The 27,875-nt window shown below is 37.3% G+C and overlaps 1 protein-coding gene and 1 long non-coding RNA gene across 11 annotated transcripts in view; one reads left to right on the forward strand and one right to left on the reverse strand.

Annotated features, from left to right (window-relative positions):
• ADGRG6 (adhesion G protein-coupled receptor G6) overlaps positions 1-27,875 on the reverse strand; it is a 136,183-nt gene that overhangs the window by 16,854 nt on the left and 91,454 nt on the right. For all 10 annotated transcript variants that reach the window (XM_009205966.4, XM_021937801.2, XM_021937800.2 and 7 more), the window contains 11 exons: positions 26,641-26,705; positions 25,881-26,088; positions 24,745-24,916; positions 22,891-23,031; positions 20,156-20,275; positions 18,549-18,594; positions 17,057-17,163; positions 13,369-13,496; positions 12,404-12,672; positions 11,111-11,207; positions 8,062-8,345 (listed from right to left, as the gene is read on the reverse strand). In XM_009205966.4, coding sequence (XP_009204230.1) covers positions 8,062-8,345; positions 11,111-11,207; positions 12,404-12,672; positions 13,369-13,496; positions 17,057-17,163; positions 18,549-18,594; positions 20,156-20,275; positions 22,891-23,031; positions 24,745-24,916; positions 25,881-26,088; positions 26,641-26,705 — 1,637 coding nt within the window. The remainder of the gene's footprint in view (positions 1-8,061; positions 8,346-11,110; positions 11,208-12,403; positions 12,673-13,368; positions 13,497-17,056; positions 17,164-18,548; positions 18,595-20,155; positions 20,276-22,890; positions 23,032-24,744; positions 24,917-25,880; positions 26,089-26,640; positions 26,706-27,875) is intronic.
• Positions 10,729-12,579, forward strand: LOC103883983. Its single transcript, XR_646400.4, has 3 exons — positions 10,729-10,810; positions 11,817-11,963; positions 12,495-12,579. It is a non-coding gene; the product is annotated as an uncharacterized LOC103883983 (long non-coding RNA).

Below are 27,875 nucleotides of genomic sequence, written 5' to 3' on the forward strand. Positions count from 1 at the left end.
AAAAAAAAAAGAAAAATAATAATACACCCATTTCTAAGTATTGATATTATGTTTACCGTAGATTGTATGGGGTTGTGTTCAACCTTGGTCTTATTAGAGCTATTTAACGATTCAGGGGGAAAAAGATACACTTAGATATTTAGGCTAGAAATTTGGCTCCCACATAGAACTCATTCCTTTCGCTTGTTTTAAACAATGATCCATGGCTTTCTGGGCAAATGTAAAATGAGTAGCCAAAGGGATGTTCTCATATCTTTCTGGTTATCAAAAGTTAAAGAATTTCTAGAAACAGTTTCCTTGGATACTACTATACAGTAAAATTCAAGGCAATGCATATTATAATGTACTTGGTGTTCTAAAAAGTCCCTTTGAAGCATCTAGGTAGAGAGGGGGGAAACAGACAACCGTGGGTCCTCATCTCTTAGAGTTCTTCAGCAACTAAAGACCACTGACACTTTCAGCAGAATTATCATCAACAAACTGGATATTCTAAGTTGACTGTTTTTCTTCCCTTGGATAATAAATATCCAGAAATACAATTAAAGAGAAGACTGCAGATATAGATAACTTCAGGGATGTGAGATGCATTAGAGTGGGTAGTAATGACTGGTGTTTTAATCAGGTCACGAGCATAACATACTCTGGCAGGTTTTTTGTTTTCGTTTCCCCGCACCCCCCCGCCCGCCGAGACAAGGCCTCACTCTGTCGCCCAGGCTGGAGTACAGTAACATGATCACAGCTCACTGTAACCTTGAACTTCTGGGCTCAAGCAATCGATTTGCCTCAGTCTCCTGAGTAGCTAGGAATACAGGCACACCACTGCACCTAGTTTTTCTATTTTTATTTTTGTAAAGATAGGGTATCACCAAATTGCCCAGGTGGGTCTTGAACTCTTGGTCTCAAGAAACCCTCCTGCCTTGGCCTCCCAAAGCACTGGCATTACATGCGTGAGCCACTGTACCTGATCAGTTCTGGAGTTTTGATGGGAAAAATTGGTTAAAAACGAGTTATAGCAGATATTTGGGAAGTAGCCACATACTCTAGGTACCACTGATTTTTGACCATATTAGTCTAGGTGACCTCTGAGCTCCTGAGTAGCCTGTGTCCAAATCTTTAAACAGCTTCTGTTTTCATTTGTCACACAGACACAGTCAGCTGGCTATGTGGCTGGGGATCTTGAAGGGTTTATGGCTCTCTCTGGAAACTTCTTAAATCCTCCTTTCATACTACCAAGGTGCCCTTTAGAAAATTATTTCTCTGTGGCACAAAATGCCCTGCCAAAGGGTGAGTAATTTATTTCCTTGCAGTGTGTAATGTCTCAGCCAACCTGATGTTTCACTTGTGAGGGATTGAATTGGTGGGTCATCTCTTTACCTTGGCACCAATTCAATATGTGTATTATACATGTGATTATGTAACAGCTCGACTTTCGTGAGGCCCCTAACCTCAGCCTCCAGTGGCAAGTGACACTTCATTGACATTTAGCATATTTCATCTCATACTTTGACTTAATTTTCTTAGTTTACCAATACAATAATAATAATATGCATTCCTCTAAATTACTTATGCTGAATAAGGGTAAGAGATTATATTATCCTCTACTCATTTAATGTATAGTTAGTAATAGCTCTTTTTTGAATGGAAGTAGAATACTCTCTGCTGCATAGCAATTTGTATACCACAAAATTTTCTGCTTGTATTCTTTAGAAAAAATTAAAAATTTTAATACAGTGATATGCCTGTTTTACCCTGGAAAACAGCAAAAATAGCAAAAGCAGACAGATGCGTAATTCAAGTATGTTAAGAGAAGGTACATTTATCTTTTAATTTTTGCAGGAAAAAAATCAACAAAATGCTTACTCTGTAACTTAATCAAATTAAGTAGGTGATATGCTTTGGCTCTGTGTTCCCATCCAAATCTCATCTTGAATTGTAATTCCCATAATCCCCAAATGTCAATGGAGGGACCTGATGGGAGATGACTGGATCGTGGGGATGGTTCCCCCATGCTGTTCTTGTGATAATGAGTGAGTTCTCATGAAATTTAATGGTTTTATAAGTGTTTGGCAGTTCCTCCTTCACACGCTTTCTCTTGCCTGCTGCCATGTAAGATGTGCCTGCTCCCCCTTCTGCCATGATTGTAAGTTTCCTGAGGGCTCCCCAGCCATGTGGAACTGTGAGTCAATTAAACCTCTTTCCTTTATAAATTACCCAGTCTCAAGGAAGTTCTTTATAGCAATGTGAAAACTGACTAATACTGTTGGTAAAATTAAAAGACCAAAGCATTATCCTGTGGATAATTAGAAGATAATAAATTTGGTTTCAGCCGTAATTCAATTTATGACATCATTTGCTTATTTAAGTAGGTAAAATTTTTATAATCAAACAGATAGTAACAATTTTCTGATACCCATTTAATATAATTTTTGGCAATTAAATTATACAGTTATAATTATACATAAAAATAAAAATACATGCTAGAAATAAAAATATAAAACATAAAAATGAAAATAAAGCATATATAAAATTTTATATATAGACTCTTCCAATTTATGTGAGTACCCATATAATTACACATGTATATGTGTTTATACATACCCCTTCATATATTTCCAAGAATCCTGAAAGATTAAATGGATTTTTTAATATGCTTGAGTCAAAGTTTTGAAGACATAAACAAATATGACAAGAAATCTATCAAAAGTAATGTATATGCCCTGATATGGTTTGGCTGTGTCCCCACCCAAATCTCATCTGGAACTGTAACTCCCACAATTCTCACACATCACAGGAGGAACCCAGTAGGAGGTGATTGAATTATAGGGGCAGGTTTTTCCTGGGCTATTCTTGTGATAGGGAATGAGTCTCATAAGATCTGATGATTTTAAAAATGGGAGTTTTTCTTTACAAGCTCTCTCTTTGCCTGCTGCCATCCACATAAGATGTGACTTGCTCCTTCTTGCCCTCTGCCATGATTGTGAAGCTTCCCCAGCCACATGGAACTGTAAGAGCAATTAAACCTCTTTCTTTTGTAAATGGCCCAGTTTTGGGTACATGTTTATCAGCAGTGTGAAAACAGACTAATCCAGTAAATTGGTACCAGAAGTATGGTGCTGCTGAAAAGACACCCAAAAATGTGGAAGCAACTTGGGAACTAGGTAACAGGCAGAGGTTGGAACCATTTGGAGGGCTCAGAAGAAGACAGGAAAATGTGGGAAAGTTTGAAACTTCCTAGAGACTTACTTTAATGGCTTTGACAAAAATGTTGATAGTGGTATGGACAATAAGGTCAAGGCTGAGGTGGTCTCAGACGGAGATGAGGAACTGGTTGAGAACTGGGGCAAAGGTGACTCTTGCTATGTTTTAGCAAAGAGTCTGGTGGCATTTTGCTTCTGCCCTAGAGATTTGTGGAACTTTGAACTTGAGAGAGATGATGTAGGGTATCTTGCAGAAGAAATTTCTAAGTAGCAAAACATTCAACAGGTGACCTGAGTGCTGTTAAAACTATTCAGTTTCAAAAGGGAAACAGAGAAAATAAGTGGAAAATTTGCAGCCTGACAATGCTATAGAAAAGATAATGCCATTTTCTGAGGTGAAATTCAAGCCAGCTGCAAAAATTTGCATAAGTAATGAGTAGCCAAATGTTAAACATCAAGATAATGGTGAAAATGTCTCCAGATCATGTCAGAGATCTTTGCAGCAGCCCTTCCCATCACAGGCCTGGAGGCCTAGGAGGAAAAAGTGGTTTCGTGGGCCAGGCTCAGGGTCCCCATGCTGTGTACAGTCTAGGGACTTGGTGCCCTGTGTCCCAGCTGATCCAGCCACCACTAAGAGAGTCCAAGGTATAGCTTGGGCTGTTGCTTCAGAGGGTAGAAGCCCCAAGCCTTGGCAGCTTCCATGTGGTGTTGAGCCTATGGGTGCACAGAAGTCAAGAACTGAGGTTTGGGAACCTCCGCCTAGATTTCAGAAGATGAAACGCCTGGATGCCCATGCAAAAGTTTGCTGCAGGGGTGAGGCCCTCATGGAGAACCTCTGCTAGGGCAGTACAGAGGGAAATGTGGGGTCAGAGCCCCACACAGAGTCCCTACTGGGGTGCCACCTAGTGGAGCTGTGAGAAGAGGGCCACCATCTTCCAGATCCCAGAACGGTAGATCCACTGACAGCTTGCACTGTGTGTGTGAATAAGCTGCAGACACTCAATGTCAGCTTGTGAAAGCAGCTGCGAGGGAGGCTATACCCTGCAAAGCCATGAGGATGGAGCTGCCCAAGACCATGGGAACCCACCTCTTGCATCAGTGTGACCCAGATGTGAGATATCGAGTTGAAGGAGATTGTTTTAGAACCTTAAGATTTGACTGCCCTGCTGGATTTTGGACTTGCAGTGGACCTGTAGCTCCTTTCTTTTGGCCAATTTCTCCCATTGGAATGGCAGTATTTACTCAATGCCTGTACCCCCATTGTATCTAGGAAGTAATTAACTTGCTTTAGATTTTACGGGCTCACAGGTGGAAGGGACTTGCCTTGTCTCAGATGAGACACAGGACCGTGGACTCAGAGTTAATGCTGAAATGAGTTAAGACTTCGGTGGACTGTTGGGAAGGCATGATTGGTTTTGAAATGTGAGGCCACGAGATCTGGGAGGGGCCAGAGGTGGAATAATATGGTTTGGCTGTGTCCCCACCAAAATCTCATCTTGAATTGTAACTCCCACAATTCCCAAGCATCATGGGAGGAACCCAGTGGGAAGTGATTGAATTATGGGGGCAAGTCTTTCCTGGGCTGTTCTCCTGATAGTAAATGAGTCTCACAAGATCTAATGTGTTTAAAAATTGGAGTTTTTCTGCACAAACTCTCTCTTTGCCTACTGCCATCTACATAAGATGTGATTTGCACCTCCTTGCTTCCCGCCATGATTGTGAGGCTTCCCCAGCCATGTGGAACTGTAAGTCCAATTAAAGCTCTTTCTTTTGTAAATTGCCCAGTCTCGGGTATGTGTTATCAGCAGTGTGAAAACGAATTAATACATGCCCTGACACCACAACAGACCCAGCTCAAACACTTGCTCCCACACATCCCACCTCCATAACATTACATGGTGACCCTGCTGACTTTAAGGTGCTCCCCTGCAAGCTAAATCTAAGAAGGACTAAAATATGTTTAGCATAGTTTTAGCTTTCAGGATGTTGCTCTGCATTCTAAAGCTTTAGCCATTGTTAAATATTATAATGACAGGCATCCATTAACTATAATATTGTATTAACAAGAAGACTCCTTACTCTAATCATTCTAGAAAAGTAAGAGTTTAATGAGCAAATCAGTGATGAGTATTTTGTAGCAGCATGCTTCCTAAATTTCCCTTGGCTCTGTGCACATCTCTCTAGCTCTCCCATCCCCACCACAGTTTAAAATACTGGACCACCTCTTCCCCAAACACTGTGAGAGTCTCCTCCTACCTGCTCTGCCTACAGATACTACTGGGCAACTCTAATCCATTCACTACATTATGTCCAGCTTTATCTTTACAAAGTGCACATTGAATCATGTCACTCCCCATGTCACTCCACCTTTCAAAGACTTCCTATTATGTTTGTAAAGATTGAAATACAGAGCCTTCTGGTCTAGTCCTTGCCTCTCTGTTGTGCCTCTCTGCTTTGTCACTATCCTGCCCCTTTGGTGTTCTCAGGATATATGAGTTTCCTTTTAATACCTTGAATATACATTGTAATCACCAACTACAGCAGATTTTTTGCACATGAAATGCCCAGTATCTCAAATATTCTTCTTCCTACTCTTATTCCCATCTTTCCCCTAGTTAATTCCTATCGATCCTCCTGATTGCAGCTTAGATATCATGTTTTTTTTGTAAAATGTTCTCAATGTCACATGGTAATTTTTATAGAGCAATATATTTAATTAACCTGTCTCCCCTACTAGAATATAAATTCCATGAGGCAGAGGGACCACATCATGATTTTTGCTGGAATGACAAATATCAAAAAGAAAATATTAGATAAAATGTAGTTTGCCTCCTTACTACCTGAATTCATTTTGCATTCACTGAATCATTTCTTTAAGCTGTCTGAATTCTACAGGCTTCTTTTAACAAAGCATATACTTCTAACAACAAAGGCTCTCTTGGAAGGTTCTGAAAATGACTCAACGATAAAAACCATTAAGTACATTTCCATAGCATCCTAAGAAGTTTTGGCACAAGCCTGGGCAGCAAGCAATTGTTGGTAGACTCCTGTGCTCTGCATCACTGCCTTTTAATTTAAATTTTCTTTCTGGGAGGTGTTTTAATATAACTAAATGTGCTGAAATCTGTTCTGCATTTATATGATTTAAAATTAGTCTTAAAAGTCAATGATTTATGAAGAACACTGAGTTGATGATGGTTTACAACATTTTTCCCTCCTGACAGGGGACCCATGCTGGGAAAAATAAAACATCCCAATTCTCATTAATGGAAACAGAGCTGAACAGACAACTATAGCTGTTGAAGGTTACTGAAACTGCCAGGAAATTCTAAAAGCAAAACCAAGGTTGGGCTGGCAGATCAATGTGCCTTTTATGTACAATCCTGAAATATAAAACCATGGAATTTCTAATGTTAATGGATACTTTTGTCAATATTTATTCAGGCACTTTTATGTTGTATATTATAGAAGAGAGTAAATAGAGGAATACTCACTTTATAGAGCTAGATCCCAATAAAGATGTATTTGTATGCTACATACTCATTTTCCAATTTTTGGAGTTGCACTTAAGGCTTATTATTCTATAGACTAAAGATAGCGAATCTGCATATTTCCTTTGTTATAAGACAATGAACCTGAATACAATTTGCTGAAGTAGTTAATACATATTTATGCCAGAGGCATCTCAGATTGGATTAGGCCATCCCCAAAGCCTCTTTCTCCATCTAGCAATCCATTAATTCACCAATCATTAAGCACCTACCATGTGACAATTATTTTTTGCACTTCACAAGCTAGTGGAAGAGCATGGGAGATAGGCAGTAACCAACTGTCCCCTGCAGGTAAGTACAGACTTTCTTAAAACACACCTGCAGGGAGTACCCACCTTGGCACCTCATTTGGTGCGTAATACAAATCTGCTTTCCACCCCAGCTCAGATATATTCAGCAATTTCTTCCCCAGACATCTACAACTGCAAGACCAATAGCTTCAGTCAAGCCATTTGCACTGCTCTACTCAGAAACATTCCAAGCATTCTAATTTCTTTTGGAGTGTTGGCCTCATGGTGCTTCTGCACATTAAGGCGTTTCATCAACAGTACAGGGTATATTCACAAAATCTTAAAGAATGCCATTTAATGATCTAAAAAGACAATTTATATTCACTTAAGCTTAAAAGTTAAATTTATTATAGAGTACACTATGGTATGTATTATGGAATAAGACGTATGACTGCAAGCTCTTTGAAGGAAGCCCAGTATTTTTATGCAAAGCAGATCATTGACAAATGTTTGTTGAATTGCTGAACTGTGAAAAGTTCAATATATCTCATAAAAAGATAAAAGTTTCTAAACTACAGTGTTGGTATTTATTCTGAAATCAAAGGAACCAAAAATCAAGGTGAACTGCTACTGTTCTTACATAGACTCTAAAAATTCTTCTGGCCATCAATGGTAAATCTACAGGGGACAAGGATCTATAAAGAGCACCAACATTCAGCAAAACTGTGAGGAAGGTAACTTGTCTGTGTATCCCTTTAAACTCCCTGTTCAGTTCTCAGCTAGATACTTCCCTTGCTCCATATTCATTCATGAAATAATATGCATTTATGGAGTACCTACTGTCTGCCAGGTACAGTGTTCTAGGTGCTTGGGATATATCACTGATAAAAAGGCAGAATTAACATTCTACCTCATTTATCTATTCAAGACCCTTTTAACAAGTGACCACAGTGCACCTGGAACTATATTCAGCACTTGAAATAGTGACGCAGAAACTTAACATGGCATCTGTCCAAAAGTGAAGCTGCTTGCTAATATGACAAAATTAGAAAGCAGAGACTATTCATGTACAATTTATCTTACCTTGTAATGAATTGAAGATGGAGAAGAGGTACGTGAAGGGGATATTTAAGGGGCCCCAGGCAAAGAATGCAAAACCCCACGTCATGCCCAACAGAAAAGTCAAGCTAACCACACTGCGCAGGTTCCTTAACACTTCTTCTCTCAGGGTCCGGTTGCTTCTCTTGCCATTCCTCCCACAGATCTGCACCATTACCACAATGAACATGGCAATGTTTAGAAAAAACATGACTCCAAAATATCCAGCACAGGTCACATAAAATATGACTGGATCCTGAATCCAACAGCTTAAGAAAAAAGAAATGAGAAAGAAAAAAGATGTATTACCATGTCCTGTTTACCTAAGACTTTTCTCAGCTTAGTTTGGGCTACTGCAGATTTTCCTCTCAAATGCCTTTAGAAAGTCACTTTACTTTCTTGGACCTCAGTTTCTTATTCAATCTCTTCATAGGTCTTTTGTTCATTTGTTTTTGGATGGCCATTGTCTTACTATCTAGGTAGACAAAGAAGACAAGGTGGCTTCCTGAATTCTGAGTTGATATGAAAACACTTTGGTTGACTTGCTCCAAGCCATGTCTAACTTCCTTTTCTCTTGGGTGCCTGTACACTAAGAATGGGAAATTTAAAAACTCATTTTTGGTCTCCTTTGTATTTAAGGAGTGGCCGTATGACATCGTTTTATAAAGTGATATGAAAGTAGAAGTCTGCCAAAGGATTTTTGGGAGAGCTATTACTGGTAGACTCAACTGGCAAGGCCCTTATTCCTTCTTCCTGCTTCAAACGTGCAAGTGAGCTATGGAGCTGCAGCCAGCATCTTCTGTCCAATGACACAGTGGTCAAGCCACCTGCAGAGTTGTTGGCCTTGACATTTTTAGCCACAAAATCAATACCAGTGATTGCCACTACTGTGTTTCTTGTCATGTGCAGAGTAAACTCCTACTCACTTAAGTCACAACTAGTTGTGAGTTTGTTACTGTGGTAAAATAATTGCTACTAATATCATTGCTGTAGATGAGGCAAGACCTTATTATAATTGAGATTAATATACAGATGCTTGTCATGCACAATTACATAGCTTACAATGATTACAAAACATCCCAGTGATATGGAGAAGAAGATACTTGATACTTAGAATATATAGACTGGATAGTAGATGAAAGAAATTTTAAAACTGTATGATATGCAAAGTTGTCAAATAATACAATTTGCAGATGTCCTAGTGCCTAATCAATTCTATGGAAATTCTTAAGACACCTCGAAAATTGGATAAATGATTTAAAGCAATTACATTCATCTTGAAATTCTAGTAATTCATCTTGAAATTCTAGCACAAATGGTTATTATTCTGGGCCATGTCTTCCACGTTGGAACAAAATCTCCACAAAGGCAAAAGCTGTCCTGCACATCTTTGAATTCTAGAAACTAACATGATTCTTGCATACAGTAAATTATCAACGAATGAAATTTCCTAATGGCATAGTAGTTTACTAAATGGTACTTTAAAGTTCTGAATGAGTTGATGAACATACTTCTAAATTCTTTTATTTAGAAATTATTGGCCGGGCGCGGTGGCTCAAGCCTGTAATCCCAGCACTTTGGGAGGCCGAGGCGGGTGGATCATGAGGTCAGGAGATCGAGACCATCCTGGCTAACATGGTGAAACCCCGTCTCTACTAAAAATACAAAAAAAAACTAGCCGGGCGTGGTGGCGGGCGCCTGTAGTCCCAGCTACTCGGAGGCTGAGGCAGGAGAATGGCGTGAACCTGGGAGGCGGAGCTTGCAGTGAGCCGAGATCGCGCCACTGCACTCCAGCCTGGGTGACACAGCGCGAGACTCCGTCTCAAAAAAAAAAAAAAAAGAAATTATTTATTGATTTCTACTTTTAATGTATGTTGTTATAAATGTCCCTGATACAATACAGATTGTCCCTAGAGCTAACGTTTCCGTTACACATAGAAGTTCTTCTAAAATTCTGGAATTCCTGACCTAACCCCATTATTTTTCCCTAGTTCTTGTGGGGTCTTTCGAGTGCCACTTTACAAATATATGAGAAGGGAAGACTGTGAAGGAATGGGACAGAGATTGGATAAGTGATGTAAGCGGGTTTGTTTGTTTTTAAGATGGAGTCTCACTCTGTCGCCCAGGCTGGAGTGCATGGCACGATCTCAATTCACTGCAACTTCTGCCTCCCAGATTCAAATGATTCTCCTGCTTTAGCCTCCCGAGCAGTAGCTGGGATTACAGGCGTGTACCACCATGTCCAGTTAATTTTTGTATTTTTAGTAAAGATGGGATTTTGCCATGTTGGCCAGGCTGGTCTCGAACTTCTGACCTCAGGTGATCCACCCAGGTTGGCCTCCTAAAGTGCTGGGATTATAGGGATAAGCCACTGCGTCCAGCTGTTGTAAATGTTATCCATCCATGAAATGTGCACAGATATGTGGCATTGTGGGTCCCATTTCAGAAATAGGCTCTTTATTCATTCAGTAATTGTTTCAATCAACATATATTTAATTGAGTACCCATGGTGGATTAATAAAATATGAGAGCAGTAACTGCCCAAACTGAACAATACAAAAACCTTAATCTCAATGATCTCACAATCTGAAAAGAACTTTCAAAATTGTTTAAGAACTTGCTGATCTCTCCATTCTCTAAATTTCGACATAACATTCCCATTGGCATTGAATCATTCACTCTCTGTCTGATACTGCTATTTAACTCTCTTGAAGATGTGGGTGAGTCTGAGGAGGTGAGAGTGTTATGAAATCTTCTGAAATAGAATGGGTCTTCCGAGGCTAAAAAAACAGAGTCTTAGGCATTTTCTCAATTCTTCCATATGACAGAGTACTATGTTAATACGAAAAAGTGTCTCAAACATTTCAGGGCATTCAACTGAATTAATCTGTGGTGTAGCAGAGACTTTGGCAGTCATGCGAATAAACATTAACCTTTTAAAATGAAAGCCCTGTTATTGGCATGGAAATTAACTAATGCTAAATTTCAGGAAACAAAGGATATCTACTCATCACAAAAAGTTTTTATTACTTACAATTCATCACCTTTTTCTTTCCCGTAACTTTCTTTTCCATAGACTTCATTTTTGTTTCTGCTCGCTAGAACAATTGACACCACTAAGGCAGGCAAACCTGTTAGAAAAACACCATGACACAAACTCTTTTGAAGCATCTGAAACTGCTTCATAAGACGGTTAATGAAATGTAAAGAAGAGAGATGAAAAGAAGAGAAATGCAAGCAAGTCAACATTCCATATCCCAGATTCAAACTTCTTAGAAATGGCAACTTGGTTAACAACATAATCCCCTCCTTGGGGTTCAATGTCCAACTCTAACTGGCAACAATCCAAACCTACTCTTAAATGACAGATATTTAAATAAAATTCTGTTTGCTTAGTGGGACTCACTAGAAAACCAGAACCTGATTTGTATCAAATCTAGCACTAGTGAATGTGGTTTCATTAATTAAGACTGGCAGAGTTTAGGCAGACAAGGTCATTATAGCCTATTCTGCCTCCTTCTATGTAAAGAAAACTCTTTAGAAAAAGGGGAGGAAAAGCAAGGGGGTTATAAAGTCTTTGTTGCCTTCTCTCTCCAGAGATTAAGTATTTCCATGTATATTTCAGTGGGGAAATTCTATGGCAGGCGTGCCAGGTCTCCAAAGAATGCGCTTATTGCCTCCTGAGGTGGTTTTGAAGGTCTTGAAAATATCTCTCACTTTTATATTTCCATCTGAAACAGACCTGTGAGAAAGCTCTAAAATGCCTGACTCAATATGAAACTTGCAAAAACAAAGGAGCACAACAGAAGATCTCAGACAGGTTAATTCAACCACCTATGTCTGACTGAGGACTCATGTTATTACAAAAAGTTCAAGGCAATAATCCTGTAAGTATTCTGGTTGCACATGCAAGAACAACATTCTTTCTCTGGTTTCCAAGACACAGGCATGTGTCTGGGGATGAGTGTAACTAGCCATCTGAGCTGGCCTTTGTATTTTAAAGCATCATGGGAAAGACACCACTGTCTGCCAGCTGCTTCTTCAGACTTGGGTGGGCTGGCTCTGGGCTCAGGAAATAAGTTTGTGGTGACTCAGGAGTGAGGGCTTTTCCTTTACTCGTGTATATAGTGAGTGCTGTTGATGAGTTTTAAAAAATAAAGTTGTGAAGATGTCCCTTCCTTAGGCTATGTATAGCTAGTCCATGGCATTCACAATTTTGAGGTTCCTCTTAATGGTGCTATTTTTTTTTAAATAAGAATTTTTCCTATGAGAATCTGGTAATTTTCATGAGGGAAAAACAAAGCCAAAAAAAATTGAAGAGGCTTACCCCAGCCAATGATGCAGAATTTTAGAATGTATCGGCGAATGTAAGTGTTAAATACTTTAACTAGAGCAATGTACATGTGAATTGCTTCTAGCCCCATCCAGGTAAAGGTTGCCAGAAGGAAGAAATGCAACAGGACTGCAACAGCAATGCAAAGTCCATCCACATTGAAGGAGGTGATCCAGCCATCTAGGAGGAAGAGGAGATTCAGGAACAGCAGGGCTGCACTCAGGTTCATCAAGATTTTGGAGGGATAATCCCTTCGCAATTTCCTAAAAAATGAAAAAAGGAATCTATGACAGAACTAATACTGTATATCAATCTTTTAAGCACAGACCTGTATAAATTCATATCTTACACAACCCTGCAATAAGATAGGTAGCACCACCTTTCTGATGTGGTTCTGCTAAAAGGAGGGGCTAAGGATATTTATGAGTATTTGGCAAGTTATAAAGACTTTAAAAATATTAATTTACTTCAAAATTATTTCCAGTTGTTTATACAATTCCCACTTGGGTTTCAACAGAATTTTTTTTAATCCAGGAAAAATTCTAGAGTTATAAGAATGACATTTTTATTAAAATATAATTTCCCTAAATTATTTGAACCTTCTTGATTTCTAATGAGTTAAGGATCTTAAAAAAATTGTTTCAGGACTAATTTTATAAGATTATAAAACAAATGTTTTCATGTTTTGCAATACAGAAAGCACCTTATATAATTTTTACTTACTTAAATGTTAATCATTTCTAACAGATTCAAATGCATTTTTTAAATAGAAATACAGTAATTATAAATTAAAATTCTATAGCTAGAAAATTCATGTTGCATAATATATTTTATGAGAAACATGAACATTAGCATTGAATCACCCTACAGTGTATAAATGTTTTTCAAAGCCGAGGCAATTTTCTTATTCACATTTGGAACAGTTAGCAAAGGGTTTGGCAGATTAAAAAAATACTTACTCAAAAGCAACATATGTCAGGAGAGTTGCTGCTGAAAAAATAGCAGATATTCCACACCCAATATAGCTGATGAAAGTGAGGACTTTAGTGTTTCTTGCATCTAACTGTGAGGCACTTCTTGGAAGGTCCTACATAAAACATGGGAAGCAGCTGTAAGAATCTCTCTTCTCATGAGAATGGTTCTGTTTCACCAGAAAGTTCACTGTTAACATTAGAGCAGCTTACTCTCAGGGACTAAAACCAACAGTGTAAATCAATATTAAAATTTCCATTTATTATATTATTTTCAATCAATAATTAAAAGAAAAAAAAGAAACATTACTTCTGTAAGCGGTTACACATTGTTTTTCATCATTACCTTCTTTCCCAAGCTTTTTGCACACCGGTATAACCTGAAGATCAAAACCACCAGGACCGTCAACAGAAACTGGAGAGGAGATGGTTGCCTTGCATAATAAACCATCAGGCCTATTCCTAACAATTGCAGGGCTTGGGGCACCAGTTCAAATGGAGACCCTGGTAGTCTATACGGTCAAACCCTCAAGCCTTTAGGTTCCTTGCCAGGTAGCGAGTAGCTCAGCCAGAGGCTGTGCTGGTGCGGTGACTGCCATGCTCTACGGGTGGTGCGGAGGCTCCTAATCCTGGTCATTTCAATGCTTGGTATGTATGAGGTGGGACAGTCTTTATTTTCATAAATGAGATGCCACTAAGAGTTTTGGGGGTCATAGACTTTTTTATTCCTATAGTACTGAAAGGATATAATTTAAATTGTTCGGAGCTGTTGTGGAGTGGAAAGAAGTAAATACTTTCCAGTGTATTAATATAAAGTATTAATTTCAATGTGCTAAGGGAGACTTACAAAGTCTGGACTTGGTAGGAAAATCTTTCTCCTTAAATGGGGGATTGGGATAGGAATAAATCTTGAGGTAAGACCAATCACTCAATCCTGGTTGGAGGAAAAAGGTACCTCCATTATATAGATGTTCAAAAATGGAGTGTTCTTAGAGAAGGGATGTATTGAATATCTAGTGTAAACTTTTATGTTTTAAATTATGGAGAAAATGTTTATGATTTTTCCTTCTATATGTGAATTGTCTTTAATTTTCATCAAAATGCCAATAAAATCTGCTACTCACACACAGGCCTTAATTTGTGTGTGTGTGTGTGTGTGAGAGAGAGAGAGAGAGAGAGAGAGAGAGAGTGAGAGAAAGAAATGTGGGTTAGTCTCAGGTTTCACTGATGCAGTAAAGAACAGGTACAGTATCTCTGCGACATCAAGCAATGTACAAAGTGATGGAATTCAGCAGAAGCAAAGGCTCAGAGTCTGAGGGGGCTTCCCCTATCTTCTTATCCCAGGAATCCCTTAAAACACTGGGAGAACACAGGACACCCAAGGTACATGGGATGGGGTTTGAGTCGGTGCCACTTGACTCACAGATAGGCTACCTCAACCAATGATTCATCAGCCCAGAGAGATGAATCATGGTTTTGAGAGATTGCCAAGTGATGTGTCACAAATCCTTGAAAAACCTATGACTTGCAAATCACAATTAAATCCAGAATTTCAAATAGAAACTAAATAAGGCTGTTTATTGATACAGATTTATACACAATTTCATGTTGTTTTGTTCTTTTAGAGAATGAAAATACGAAAACTTTTATGATATAGCCAATATGAAAATGTACTAATCTTCATGAAAGCCAGTTTTAGTACAAAGACCTGTAGCAGAAGACATTAAATTCTGAAAATATTTGTGGATCAGAAGATATAATTATAGGTATGAGGTGCACTGTTTTAGCATCTCATATGGTGAATTGGTGAATGTGTCATGGGACAATGCAGACTCTGGGAGTATCTTATACAAGTGAATAAAGAGTTTCTAAGTCAAGAAAAACTCTTAACAAAATCTTGCTGGTCTGGAAAAACTGAAAAGATAAGAGAACAACACCAAAAAGGATACATTCTGAAAAGATTTTCTACCAGCAATTTTTAATATTACAAAAACAGACAAGGTGGAAAATGGAAAGATAGCATGAACGATGCTTATCTTCATATATATACATATACATAAAATTAACCATTCAATCAGATGGCAGCAGAAAAAAAAATACGTAATTACAAACTCATAATACAACTTAGACAATATATGAAGGAACTGGCCATGTGAAGTCATGGGCAGGCAAACTCTGGCTGCATATAAATCATCTCTGAAGACTAAATTTTGTTACGGTTATCTATTTAATATTAGACTTACAACATGCACACAGTTGAAATATTTAAATGAATTAAGCTAAAGCTTACATAGCTGAATGAGTGATCATGAAAAATAAGTGGTCTTTGAAAGAATGTCTGCTATCACTTTTGCAGAAAAGAGAACATGGAAGGAAGCGGAACTTTCTTTTATAATTACGTAAGGAAAACATGCAACAGTTAATTGTTCATTTTCATGCTTTGGCAGCAAAAGCAAAATACTTGTATTTAGATAGTTAAAAATGTATCTTTTATGATTCGTCACCTTTTTAAATGACTTGTTCTTATTCCACAGAGCATTTATGTACTTGATTGTCAGGAAAATTACAACTTGCAAGGTTGCCATGACAATGGCCATTTACATAGGCTGACTAGATTCATGAGCCAAATACTACATCCCACAGATCCTCACGGCTTCCTCCCAGTCCCCACAGGAAGAAGGGTGCAAGATTTAAAGGCGGGAATAAACAAAACCTGACGTCTGTGATTCTAATTTGAAAAGCTTTGTTGCCTCAGCTTACATTACTCCTATCTCCTATTAAAAAACAAATGTGGTTTGGTCCCTTTATGAAAACCATACAGAAATAAAGGCTATGCTACAACCCAGAGTGTACCTTAAAGACCAGAAAAGTGTCTGCAAAATCACAAGTATACCAGAAAAAAGGTAAAGGTATAAATGTATGGATGAGTTCAAACAAGTCGCTGGATGTGTGGTGCATCTTAAAATTTGGTGAGATAAGAAAAATACAATGATGCAATCTAATTTTTGTTTAAAACTGTATGGCAAGCTGGCTAATAAGATAAAACAGGAACGTGGAAGAAGGAAGGAAAGAATGATATAGAGGCCTAAGAGTGACAGAAATATCATAACCATCATCTCTCTTGCAGCTCTGAAGTCTCCATTCTAACCCTAGACACTAGTCTGTCCTAACAAACTGCAATCTCTAGGAGGGAGATCACGTGGTGCAGTACCAGGTACAAAGTAACGTTCAAATACATTGAGTGAGTGATAACATAAGAAAATTTTTTTTTGATCACACTATTCACAATTCCCTTCCATGTTAGGAACACCCAGTATTTTCTTCTTTAACTTTCTCTCCCTCCCCAACTTTTCTCCCTGTCCATCTCCTTGATACTGTTTCTCTCTTAATTAAAAAGTTTCATGGGGATTTTCATGTTTCTGAGATTATTTATCATCACTGTTAATGCTACAGGATAAAAAAAAGGGAGAACGTTCTTTTCTATAATTACTTTCACGTATTTTTAATATGTGATCTTTGCTAATTAGATTCTTTATTAAGAATTAAGATTCATGGTACAGATGAAAACTAATCAGGAAATAATTTCCAAAATACATAATCTAAAAATACATACAAAAAGGAGTATGCCATCCACAGTTATAGCATGTCAAAACGAGCTTAGAAATCCCCCCCTTACCATCAGAACTCCAAAATGTGTGAAGTGGTTACACAGACAGACCGTCTCACTTGCATCTGAATCTCTGTGTGCAACACATCCTGATGTGTTCCACCCTCCAAAACTTTCTGTTGAAGGAATCAACAAATGGTGTGAAAACAACAGGTCAGTGTCTTCTCTATAATGGATGAGACCTTCTATAGAGAAATTTGCCTCAGTCTCTTCTGCCATATAGAATTTATCTATAAAATGGATACCATTATGAAAGCTTTCAATGCTTAGAATAATTTGGATTCCTACAATCATCAAATGTTAGTTCTGGGTGGGCAGTTAGAGGTGATCTAATCAGTGGGTTCAAACTCGAGAGTTCTACAAATGCTTGATTCAGGTTTAATTTTTAACATATTTTAAAATGAACTTCCATATAAAGAATACTCCTCTTCGAATACATTACACACTAATGAACCAACAATTTTTTTCTGAGGGTTAATCTACATTTTCGTGAAGACATCATAACAAAGAAAGTTTGCTTTCTTGGAATGTGCTATTTATGTACACAGCAATCATTACTGGTGGTAACTGATAGTAAATGGCTTGAACCCACCTTATCTGACTTTTATGGTATAAAACGGAATATGAGTAACACATATTGTCAATGTACTGAATCCTTTTATTTAAAAAAGATTTTAAGATATAAAGTGATACTTTTAACTATGCAAATGAGTAAAGATCTTCTCAAAATTATGCAACTAAACCCCTCCACCAAAAAATACCTGTCTTGCTGTGACAAGGACTATCAAAAAAAGTGTTCACCCTTTTCAGGCTGTTTTCATCAGCAAAGCAGCCTGCATTGATATCAGAATGAATCTGGCCACAATAATCCTCACAAGGGGACAAACAGAAGAGGCTTCTTTATTTGTACTTCCTTTCAAAGAGATTTCAACACCTTATGCTTACTGATTGATTCATCCCTTAATTTTGCCTTCCTTTCTTGATAGTCAAATCTAATGCTGCAGGCTGTTCATCTCTTTCAAGTAATACATGTCCATTATAAGCATTTCTATATTTACATTCCTTTAGTCAGCTTCTCACCTCCCTCATAACTAGAGGTCTGGAAGCTGGATTTTAGATTGTCTGCCTTACACATATCAAATAATCTCCTCAAATGTGTCTTAGAAGAATGAGATTAAGTGCGCGTCTACTTTCGTCAAAAGTAGCAATAAAATTGTATGCTGTATTTTACAAATAACTGATGTTAAAGAGGCTGTTCAATTGAAAAAATGAAAGAAAACACAGTGAAGTCTGCCTATTTCTTCTTGCAATGACTAAAAAGTTACAGAAATTAGAACTGACTTTCCAAGCTACCTAAACTAACTTTGTAACTCATTTGCCATTTACACTTACATTGTGACTCACTCTGGTTTGGGGTGGAATTAAAGGAAATGGGGGTGTCTAACAATGTTTAAAATTCAGTTGTTATCTATATTAAGACAACCAGTATTTTAAAACTTACTGTTTTTGTTCAGATCCCAGAAGGCACAGATGGGATGATGCACTTCCTATATTAACACAAGAATAAACATGTGAAATTGTGTTTAAAATGCCATGATTTAAATATGGCAAAAAAAAAATAAAAACACAAAGGGTTTCACAAAGAAATAGATTAGTATTAACATGCCAATTCAACCTAAAAATGTCAGGCAGGATCTTCTTCTCTCCCATGGAGAATTCAAGCAAAAATCAACTCTAACCTCATGAGGAATCACACTAACTACTCATTTATCTGTAGGTTACTACAAATGTCCCATCACTAAATATATTGATTCTACTCTCATTCTTAGCATTTAGAAAAGCTCTTGACACTAAAATTTCACATCATCTTCAAAATTCTCCTTTATGTCTGGGTATTTACATAAACAAATTGAAAAAAAGGACTCGATGAGACACCTGTAGACTCATGCTCACAGTAGCATTATTCACAAGAGCCAAAAAGTAGAAGCAACCCAAGCGTCTATCGATGGAGGAATAAACAAAATCTGGTATATACATACAATGAAATACTCTTCAGCCTTAAAAAGGAAGTCAATTCTGACAGATGCTACAACATGGATAAACCTTGAAGACATTGTGCCATGAAATAAGCTAGTCACAAAGGACAAACACTATATGTCTCCACTTATATGAGGTATTTAGAGTAGTGAAATTAAGAGACAGAAAGTAGGATGATGATTGCCAGTTGCTATTGAAAGGAGAGAAGAGGGAATGGGTATTTAATGGGAGAACAGTTTCAGCTGGGGAGATGGACAGTGGTCACGGTTGCATAACAATGTGAACACAATGCTATCGAACTGTACACTTAAAAATGATTAAGATGATACATTTTATATTATGCATGTTGCACAATTTTTAAAAATCTTCCTTCATGAATGAAAGGGCTGAAACAAAGGAGGCCAAAGTGTTGAACACAGAAGTCTAAGATGGTTCATGACATAGGAGGCTAGATCTTAGGTGACTTGGCTTTCAATCCTCAGCACACTCATTTCTGGCTTGCCTTCCTGCCTATCTAATACATGGCAGAATCATGATGACGGCCCTTTAGAAAAGTGAGAAAAACCTGTTCTTGGGCCATCTGGGACAATAAAGAACTTCCATCTAATTTTATGAAACAAACAGATGACAAGGGTAATGAAGCAACAAGAAAAGCAACACTTGCAAAGACTAAACAACTGCTAATCTCTCAAAAAATAAGTCCACCCTCCCCTGTTTCTTTCATACACAGAAAAACAAAGAAACAACAATACCTCTATTGGCAGAATTGTGCAACTACATCTGCATCTAATTTATTTGAAGCAATATATGTTGTATCTTAAAAAAAGAAGTCCTTCTCTTCACTTCCCTTCTCTTTCTGATTATTGAGTCCTAGATAAAACTAACTTCTCCAGCTGCTTCAATTTACTGTGACTTTAAAGCACTACCTGACCAGTTGTTCTCTCTTTATGGAAAACTGGGTCCTACTCCACAAAAAAGGGTCAGTTACTTTTTAATACGTAGAAAAAAAGGCCCCATTAGTATCTTAAATAGTCCACCTCTGTCCAAATGCTATTGGGAGCATTTTCTTACCTGAGTTCTTGTATGTTTGATTTTTATTTGAACAGGGTCCTTCAGATTCTGGATAGTAATGTTTCCAATACTGCACGCCATCACATAACTCACTAAGGTTTTTCTTTGGGGTCCTACATCCTTTTACAGAAAAAAAAAATCGCGTGTATCAGTCAGAAGTACACACTTTTATTTTAGTTTGGTGCTCCAAAATAAGCAAACTGTCAGTAATTTTTACACTTAAGATCTTCAGTTCTAGAACATCCTGTTTATCACATCAAGTTGCTGGCTTTCCTGAAGGAGGTTTGCTACTTCCCTTATTATAATAAATACATTGAGGGAACGCTGGGAGCCAATATTGTAAGACTGAGTTCATAAAACTACATTCTTGATTGTGGTGACTGATGTCAGCCAGTTAACATCTGAAACAATGCAGACTCATAAATAATATAAACTCATAAAAAGCTGTGAAACAATTAGATCATTTCCCTACTCCAGAAAATAGATGCTGTTTTCTTTCAGAGAAGTATAAAGAAAATATGGTGTGAAAAATAAAAAGCAATACATCTTTCACATCCATGCCAACAGCTTGACATGTTTACTAACTTATACCTAAAAGTAATACTGGATTCAAGTCCCATCCAGGACATCTACCTTCTTCTCTGATTGTTTCCTTGCCAGCATCTGCGGGTTTCACTAAGGAATAGGGCTGTCAGGAAATCAAATCTGTCCCATAAAATGGTTTGGACCAATAAGCGTTCTATTCAGCAAGTTAATCTCTATTTTTTTCTTTCCCTTGTATTTCTTGTCAAATCTCCTGAATTTCTCTTTATATCATAGCTTACAAATCAGTTGTTTTGGAATAATCACAAGATAAATTCTAAATAAAATTCAGCATCCAGAATATAGCTTTTAAGTAATTTTGTGTGGTGGTCACTATTAAATTCAGCTATTAAATAGTGATACTCAGCCTTTCAGTAAAACACAAAACAACACCATCGTACCTTGCCCTCTATGATAGAGGAGCACCACAGAATCTTTAAAGTTTTTTCATTCTCCAGTAAACTAACTTTAGAAACTGAACATATGCTTCCTTTTTTTTTTTTTTCTTAGAGACGGGTCTATGTTGGCTTGATTGGTCTTGAACTCTTGGTCTCAGGCAATCCTCCCTCCTCAGCCTCCCAAAGCGCTAGGATTACAGGCATGAGCCACTGCACCTGGCCAGTTATGCTTCCTAGTAACAACTTTGGTAGGGAAATACCAAAGGAGAAGGAAACAATGATGTGGAGATGACTCAAAACAATGACAGATCCTTGCAAATCTAAGAGTTGCAAATTTAAGAGTGCAGGACTAAACCTTCCCCCTGCACAGGACCCCCTTTCTGTACCATTCACACTTTGTAACACCTACTGCATTTTTATACTAGTTTTTTTTTTTTTTTTTTTTTTTTTGAGGCAGATCTGGCTCCTGTCGCCAGGCTGGAGTGCAGTGAAGCGTAATCTCGGCTCACTGCAAGCTCCGCCTCGGAGTTCCGCAGCCATTCTCGGTCTCAGCCTCCCCAGTAGCTGGGACTATAGGCTCCCACGCCACTCTTTGCGCCTGGCTAATTTTTTTCTATTTTTAGTAGAGACGGGGGTTTCACCATGGTCTCGACCTCTGATATATGCGATCCGCCCGCCTCGGCCTCCCAAAGTGCTGGGATTACAGGCGTGAGCCACCGCGCCCGGCCTTTTATACTAGTTTTAAGGTAACATTGTCATACACTTTATATTCCATAATTTTTAAAACTGCAGTTTAGCTATTAAATCCTTGAGGATAAATTACACATGTTTTTATATAAAATATAAAGATTGCATTCATATAAATCACAAAATTTGTATACAGCTGGTTCCTAAAACATTTGTTGATAAAACTTTTAAATTTTGGAATTAATTACTGTCAGGGATTCCATGGTATTCTTTTCCTTGAATATATCTCTACTTGGCTGTTCCTCTACACATGACATATTAAGGCAGATCTATTACAAACAATTCTCTGGCCTTGAGACTTGCTATTTTCTTTCATATAAGTCACATTGTTCAATATGCAATGATATCTTGAATTTAACAGATAAGTTTTATTTTTTAAAAAGGGTCCAGCAAAACTGCTCTCGATCAGGTTGTACTTGTAAAGGCAAACAGAGGTCACCAGTGTTTGCTGGCAGTGGGCCTTCTAGAATCTAGAAATGATGCCAATAAAAATGATAATATGTGCTTAGCACAATGCCATCCTACTCTGCGGATGTGTAAAGACCAAAGGTCACTTGAAATACTAATGGGAAAACTGATTAAAGCCAAGAATGCTGCTCATTATGTAAACAGTGCTTCCTGCTGAATTAAAGAAAAAAAAAACCCTTTCCTTTGGTGTGCAATTTCTTTAACTCTAAAGGCCTAAATGATTGGAGAGCATAAGATATTTAATGAAAGTAATAATTAACAGTCATTTCTTCACTAATTCAATTTCTAATTGTTTAATGCAAGCCTTAGCCTAATACTTGAATTATTTTAAAAACTGAAGTACATACAACTTGTTAATAAGCATATTATCTGAAATAAAATATTTAAACAATTATATTAAAAATTTTCATTTTTGAAAATGCAGTAAATTTTTCTAAACCTTCTGATATATTTCAAAGGAATCTAAACTTTTGTTTTTTTCCTTTGAGCAAAGAAACTTCGTTAGCAATTGAAAAATAATAATTTAATGAATGTGCTTACCTGGAAAAGTCCAGTTTTGTTGAAGAAAGTAAACTGTGCTCTTCTGACTAATACAGAATCTTCTTGACTTAAATTCTCAAGTAAGTTTGGAGGCAAAATTACAGACGCCAGTGGATCTACTTGTCCACTCTCAAAATCCATCTGTCACACACAGAGATATATTGGTCAAGTAATCATAATTAAATGGTAATAACTTTATTCCACATGCATAGTCAGGAGAGTGAACAATTGCAAGTTCAAATTAGCCAGTACCAGGACTTCCCTTTGTATCTACAGTAGTCACTGCAACTCCTGGATAAACCCCTACAGACAGAGCTGTAGATCTCATTTGGGTTTTACATGTGTGTCAAAGGAGAAAATGCATTGATTTTAATTAAGACATAGGAAGAAATCTACAAATCAGTCAACATTTTCAAGTATAAGAATTAGATTTACCAGCAGCAGATTTTGAGGTTTTCTCAAAACACGTAGTGAAAGATAATAACTATGGGAGGAAGGGGCGAGGGAGAGAGAAAGAGAAAGAGACTGAAGTTAACTTGTTTATTTCAAACTGCATTAAAATTTTATGAACACTCTCAGATAGCATTTTTCCTGAAACCATAGCTCAAGGCCAAAGAAAGCTTTCTTGCAAATTGTCTTGGAATAAGACTGAGGTTGACTGAGTTTTACTCTTAAAATGTGAAAGAGAATTACCCAAAACAGCCTGCAGTCTAATGGAGAAAAAAGGTCTTGCCTGCATCCTGATTTCAGGCTTTTTATATTTTCAGTTTGTTCTATCTCCACAGTTAAAAGATAGATTGCGCTTCACATACTGTACTCTACCAGGTCAAGGACAATGCTTCATTAATTTTGTTTGCTCTGGTGGCTAACAGTGTCTGGTATGTAGTAGGAACTTGAAAATTCTTTGCTTATGCATGGCTTGAACATGTTGAAAAGGTTCTCCATTAATCTAGCCCCAGCATATGTGTCCAGCCGTACTGTCACCTGCTATCTCAGACTTCTACATCACGTGTTCTCAAAGTGTGATACTTAGACCAGCAATGTCTAAGGAACTTGCTAAAAGTGCAAATTTGGTGGGCCTAACCAGAACCTACTAAATCAGAAACTCCTGGAGTAGGTCCCAGAAATCTGTTTTAACAAGTCCTCCAGTCCTCCAGAAGATTCTTTTTTTATTTCTATTGAGACAGAGTCCTGCTCTGTCGCCCAAGCTGGCGGGAAGTGGCATGATTTCGACTCACTGCAACCTCCATCTCCCAGGTTCAAGTGATTCTCGTGCCTCAGTCTCCCAAATAGCTGGGATTACAGGCATGCACCACCACGCCTGGCTGACTATTTTTTTTTATTTTTAGTAGAAACAGGGTTTATCATGTTGGCCAGACTGGTCTCGAACCCCTGGCCTCAAGTGATCCACCCACCTAGGCCTCCCAAAATGCTGGGATTACAGGCATAAGAGATCACACCCAGCATTCTCCTGAAGATCCTAATATTCAGTTTCAGAACCACTGGCAAAGATAATGCACCATGCTTCTTTTAACCTTGGAGCCCTTAAAGCTCTTTCCTCTAACTGAACTGATGCTCACCCCAAGTATGGTGGTCCCTACTCATGCTTAGCTCCAGTAACCCCTCTTGTAGAAGGTAAGCTGACCTCCCCTGTCACCCAGATTATGAAAGTATACTCACTCTGAGCTCCCACAATACCTTATGGCTACTGCTGTAGTTAAACTTAACCAACATTCAGACGTGCTTGCCACTTCATGGACCAAGACCTCTTGGAAGCAGCAACCGCTAAGTGATCGGCAAGTTTTTATATGTCTAAGTAATTAATTAAAATGAAAGAAACCACTGGCTCATTACCTGGAAATATGATTCATTATTGCTTGGAAGACCAATGCTAAAATTTGAAATTGCATTTGTCCCTGGTAACAGGGATGATACGCCAAGAGCCAAGTTCCGAGTTGTAATATTCACATGTGATGTGCTATTTAGGTCTATCTTGAAGGCCAATTCATCAATTGTTTTTAAAGCTCTAAAGAAATGACAAAAATATCACTATTAAGTAATATGATATTTTAGATTCTTAAACATACAAGTTTTGCTGCATGGCAAAATGCAAACAAAATAAAGTTGTGTTCAGATATTCTGATCTTAACATGAACACCCATAAAATTACCCCAATCCATAGTGGTATCTGTTAAAACATGGAATCACAGGGATGGATAAATCCTCAAGAGAAACATCTGCTTTAAAGAAAATCAACAATTAAATCATCCTGAACAAATACTGTTTTTCATTTGTTTTGGCCTCTCTTTTCTCACATAAAAAAGCATCCTCCCTACCTTAATGGCTTATCAACAATCAAAGGAAATAATGCGATAAAAGTGTTTTGTGAACTGCAAGACGCTAGAAAAATGTTTATATTGTTATGTAGATTGTTAGAAAATACATTTTTAACAAATATAAAATTTTCTTCAGAGAAATGTAGAAGGGAAGAAAGAGAAAAACATTAAATATTTTAATATTATACATTAAGTGAAGCAATTAAATACAATTTGAATCATTTAAATACAGGTACATTTTCATCTGCCCCAGTGTGTTCATTTCAGAAGTCCAACAATCATGTGGCTGTGGCTGTCAGTGGCATAGTTCACAGTATAGTGGACTTACAATGACCAGTTATGCATAACTCTACTGGTCAACTAAATTTAGAATTTTAGAATTTTTAAACTAAATTTAGAATTTTCAAATAAAAAATGAAAGACTGCTTGTGCTTTCTAGGGTTATGTATATTGTAAATTGTATTTCTCAAAAAAAGACCACACAGAACTTTTAAGTTCACATTGTGAATGACCTTGTTTAACTATGAATGATTATCAATACATTTTGCAGAGATTTGAATTCTAAAATCTGGGCACAAAGTATTCAGATAGGTGAGAAATCATGTAACATCATTATCCAATAAAATTTACTCTCCAGAAAAAAAAAATACTTACTCAGAAGAAGACTCAAGCAAGTCACTGTCAGAACTGCTTAAGATATTAGAAAATATATTCATTAGAGTTGAGCCAAGTGTTATATCAATGTTTTCTTCTTTATTCACAATTCTTTTGACCTGTTCCACAATGTTGGTAATATTGGCTGAGGTTAAGTTCTGCCCATCAGCAGTTAAATCTAAAATCTGGTTAGCAACTTCATTTGCTTCTAAAACAAAGGCAGAAGAAAACAACACTAAGTTTTACCTGCATATTTTGAGCATTTCCAGGAATCCAAAGTAGAGTGTAACATTTCACTTTACAGTTGAAGCAAGGAAGTGAGATTTTCCTGTGTATACCTCATCCCCATATTCACAAGGCAATAATATTTCTTTCTATGCAGAGACTAACTTCTCTCTTTAGTAAGATACAAATAACTTGGAGGGATGAACACACAAAGTTCTAAGAGAAACATCCCCAGAATCACTGAATAAGCATAATTTGCTATTTAAAATTAATGCAAACTACAAAACATTGATACAAATATCAATTTATATGTTAGTTTTGTCTTCTCTAGATTTTCCTATTTTTAATCCCCTACAGAACAGAAAGTTAAAATGAGAGCAAAAAGTATTTTCTGTCTTAAGTGAAATAATCATTTGCCTTTTAATATGAAAACAGTATCATATAGCACAAGAATATTCCCGAAGACAATGAAAACCATGAAGCCTGAAGTCATGTCATTTTGTCCTTGAGAAATAAAGGAAAATTGCTCACTTACTTGAACAGCTGGAGATATCAGGAGGTCCCCAGTAGGTTAGCGATCGGTTGGTAGCATTGTAATAACTATGAAACAAAATAGATATTTTAAATATTTGATATAACTGATATTATTTTGTACTGTTTAAAGGGATTTTTACATGATGTATACATTTATTATAACATGATCAATGGCTAAGCTTCCCTTTAAGACACTGAGTTTCTCACTCTGTTTTCATTTTAATTCTTTGTTTATCTCTGGACCTGTTTACATGTCTACGTTCTATCTCTCTAGCCTATTTCTGTTTACCACCCTATCTATACAACGTTCCCAAATTCTTTCCATTTCTCCACCTCATTCTTCTCACCCTTCCTTATTCTCTCCTCTCTCACCCCAGTTTGTTTCTCTATTTGTACTATTTTCTTCTACAAGTTTTCTTTTCCTGTTTTCCTATAAATGATATTAGAACTGAAAAAATTAGTTAATAACTTTTGGGATTAGCCTTGATTTCTAGGTAAGTTTCCTTTGAAAATAAAACTGTAATGCATTGAAATAAATTTCATGCTAAAAATTCTTATGGGGAAAAAATCAGTAGCACGCAACATAGAAACAATATACCAGCAATATCCTAACCTAGGATACACTGGCCAAATACTGCTTTAGGAACTTTACAGGTAAAATCTGATTTTGAGTTCACATAACTCTGCAAAGCAGATTATAATCCACATCTTACAGAAGATTAAATGGAATTTAATAAATCAATGAATTTTTCAAGTTCTAACAGCCAGGAAGAGATGGAGCCACATTTCACTCAAGTCCATACATCTCTAAAGTCCCCTTCTTTTCTCCCTACAAAGTGTCAAACCCAGCAGTATTTACAGTATGCAAAGTATGTATGCTTAGGCAGTTTCCATTTCTGAATTTCCCCCAGAAAACTCTAATTGGGAGTGAGGTGGGTGGAGAAATGGATTTAACTTGCTGTTCCATGAATCCCTGCAATTATCTTGTCCCTGAGGTTCCTGTTAAACATTTAGAGAAAATCTATACCCTGGCAGTTTCCATCAGTAGACTATCCCAATCTGGATCTTGTCTTCATTTCCTCTTTGCCTCCTCTCCCCATTCCAACAATAATCAGTCCAAATAGCTAAAAAGTTTCGGATTTCCAGATGCATATTCCAAGGCTAGGCTAGGTTCATCCACAAACAAGGTACTTTGCTCTGGTGCTACCCGCTGGCTTCTAAATTCTTCAGTTTTTC

This window comes from Papio anubis, chromosome 6 (genome assembly GCF_008728515.1).
Source record: "Papio anubis isolate 15944 chromosome 6, Panubis1.0, whole genome shotgun sequence".
In the NCBI taxonomy this organism is placed as follows: Eukaryota; Metazoa; Chordata; class Mammalia; order Primates; family Cercopithecidae; genus Papio; species Papio anubis.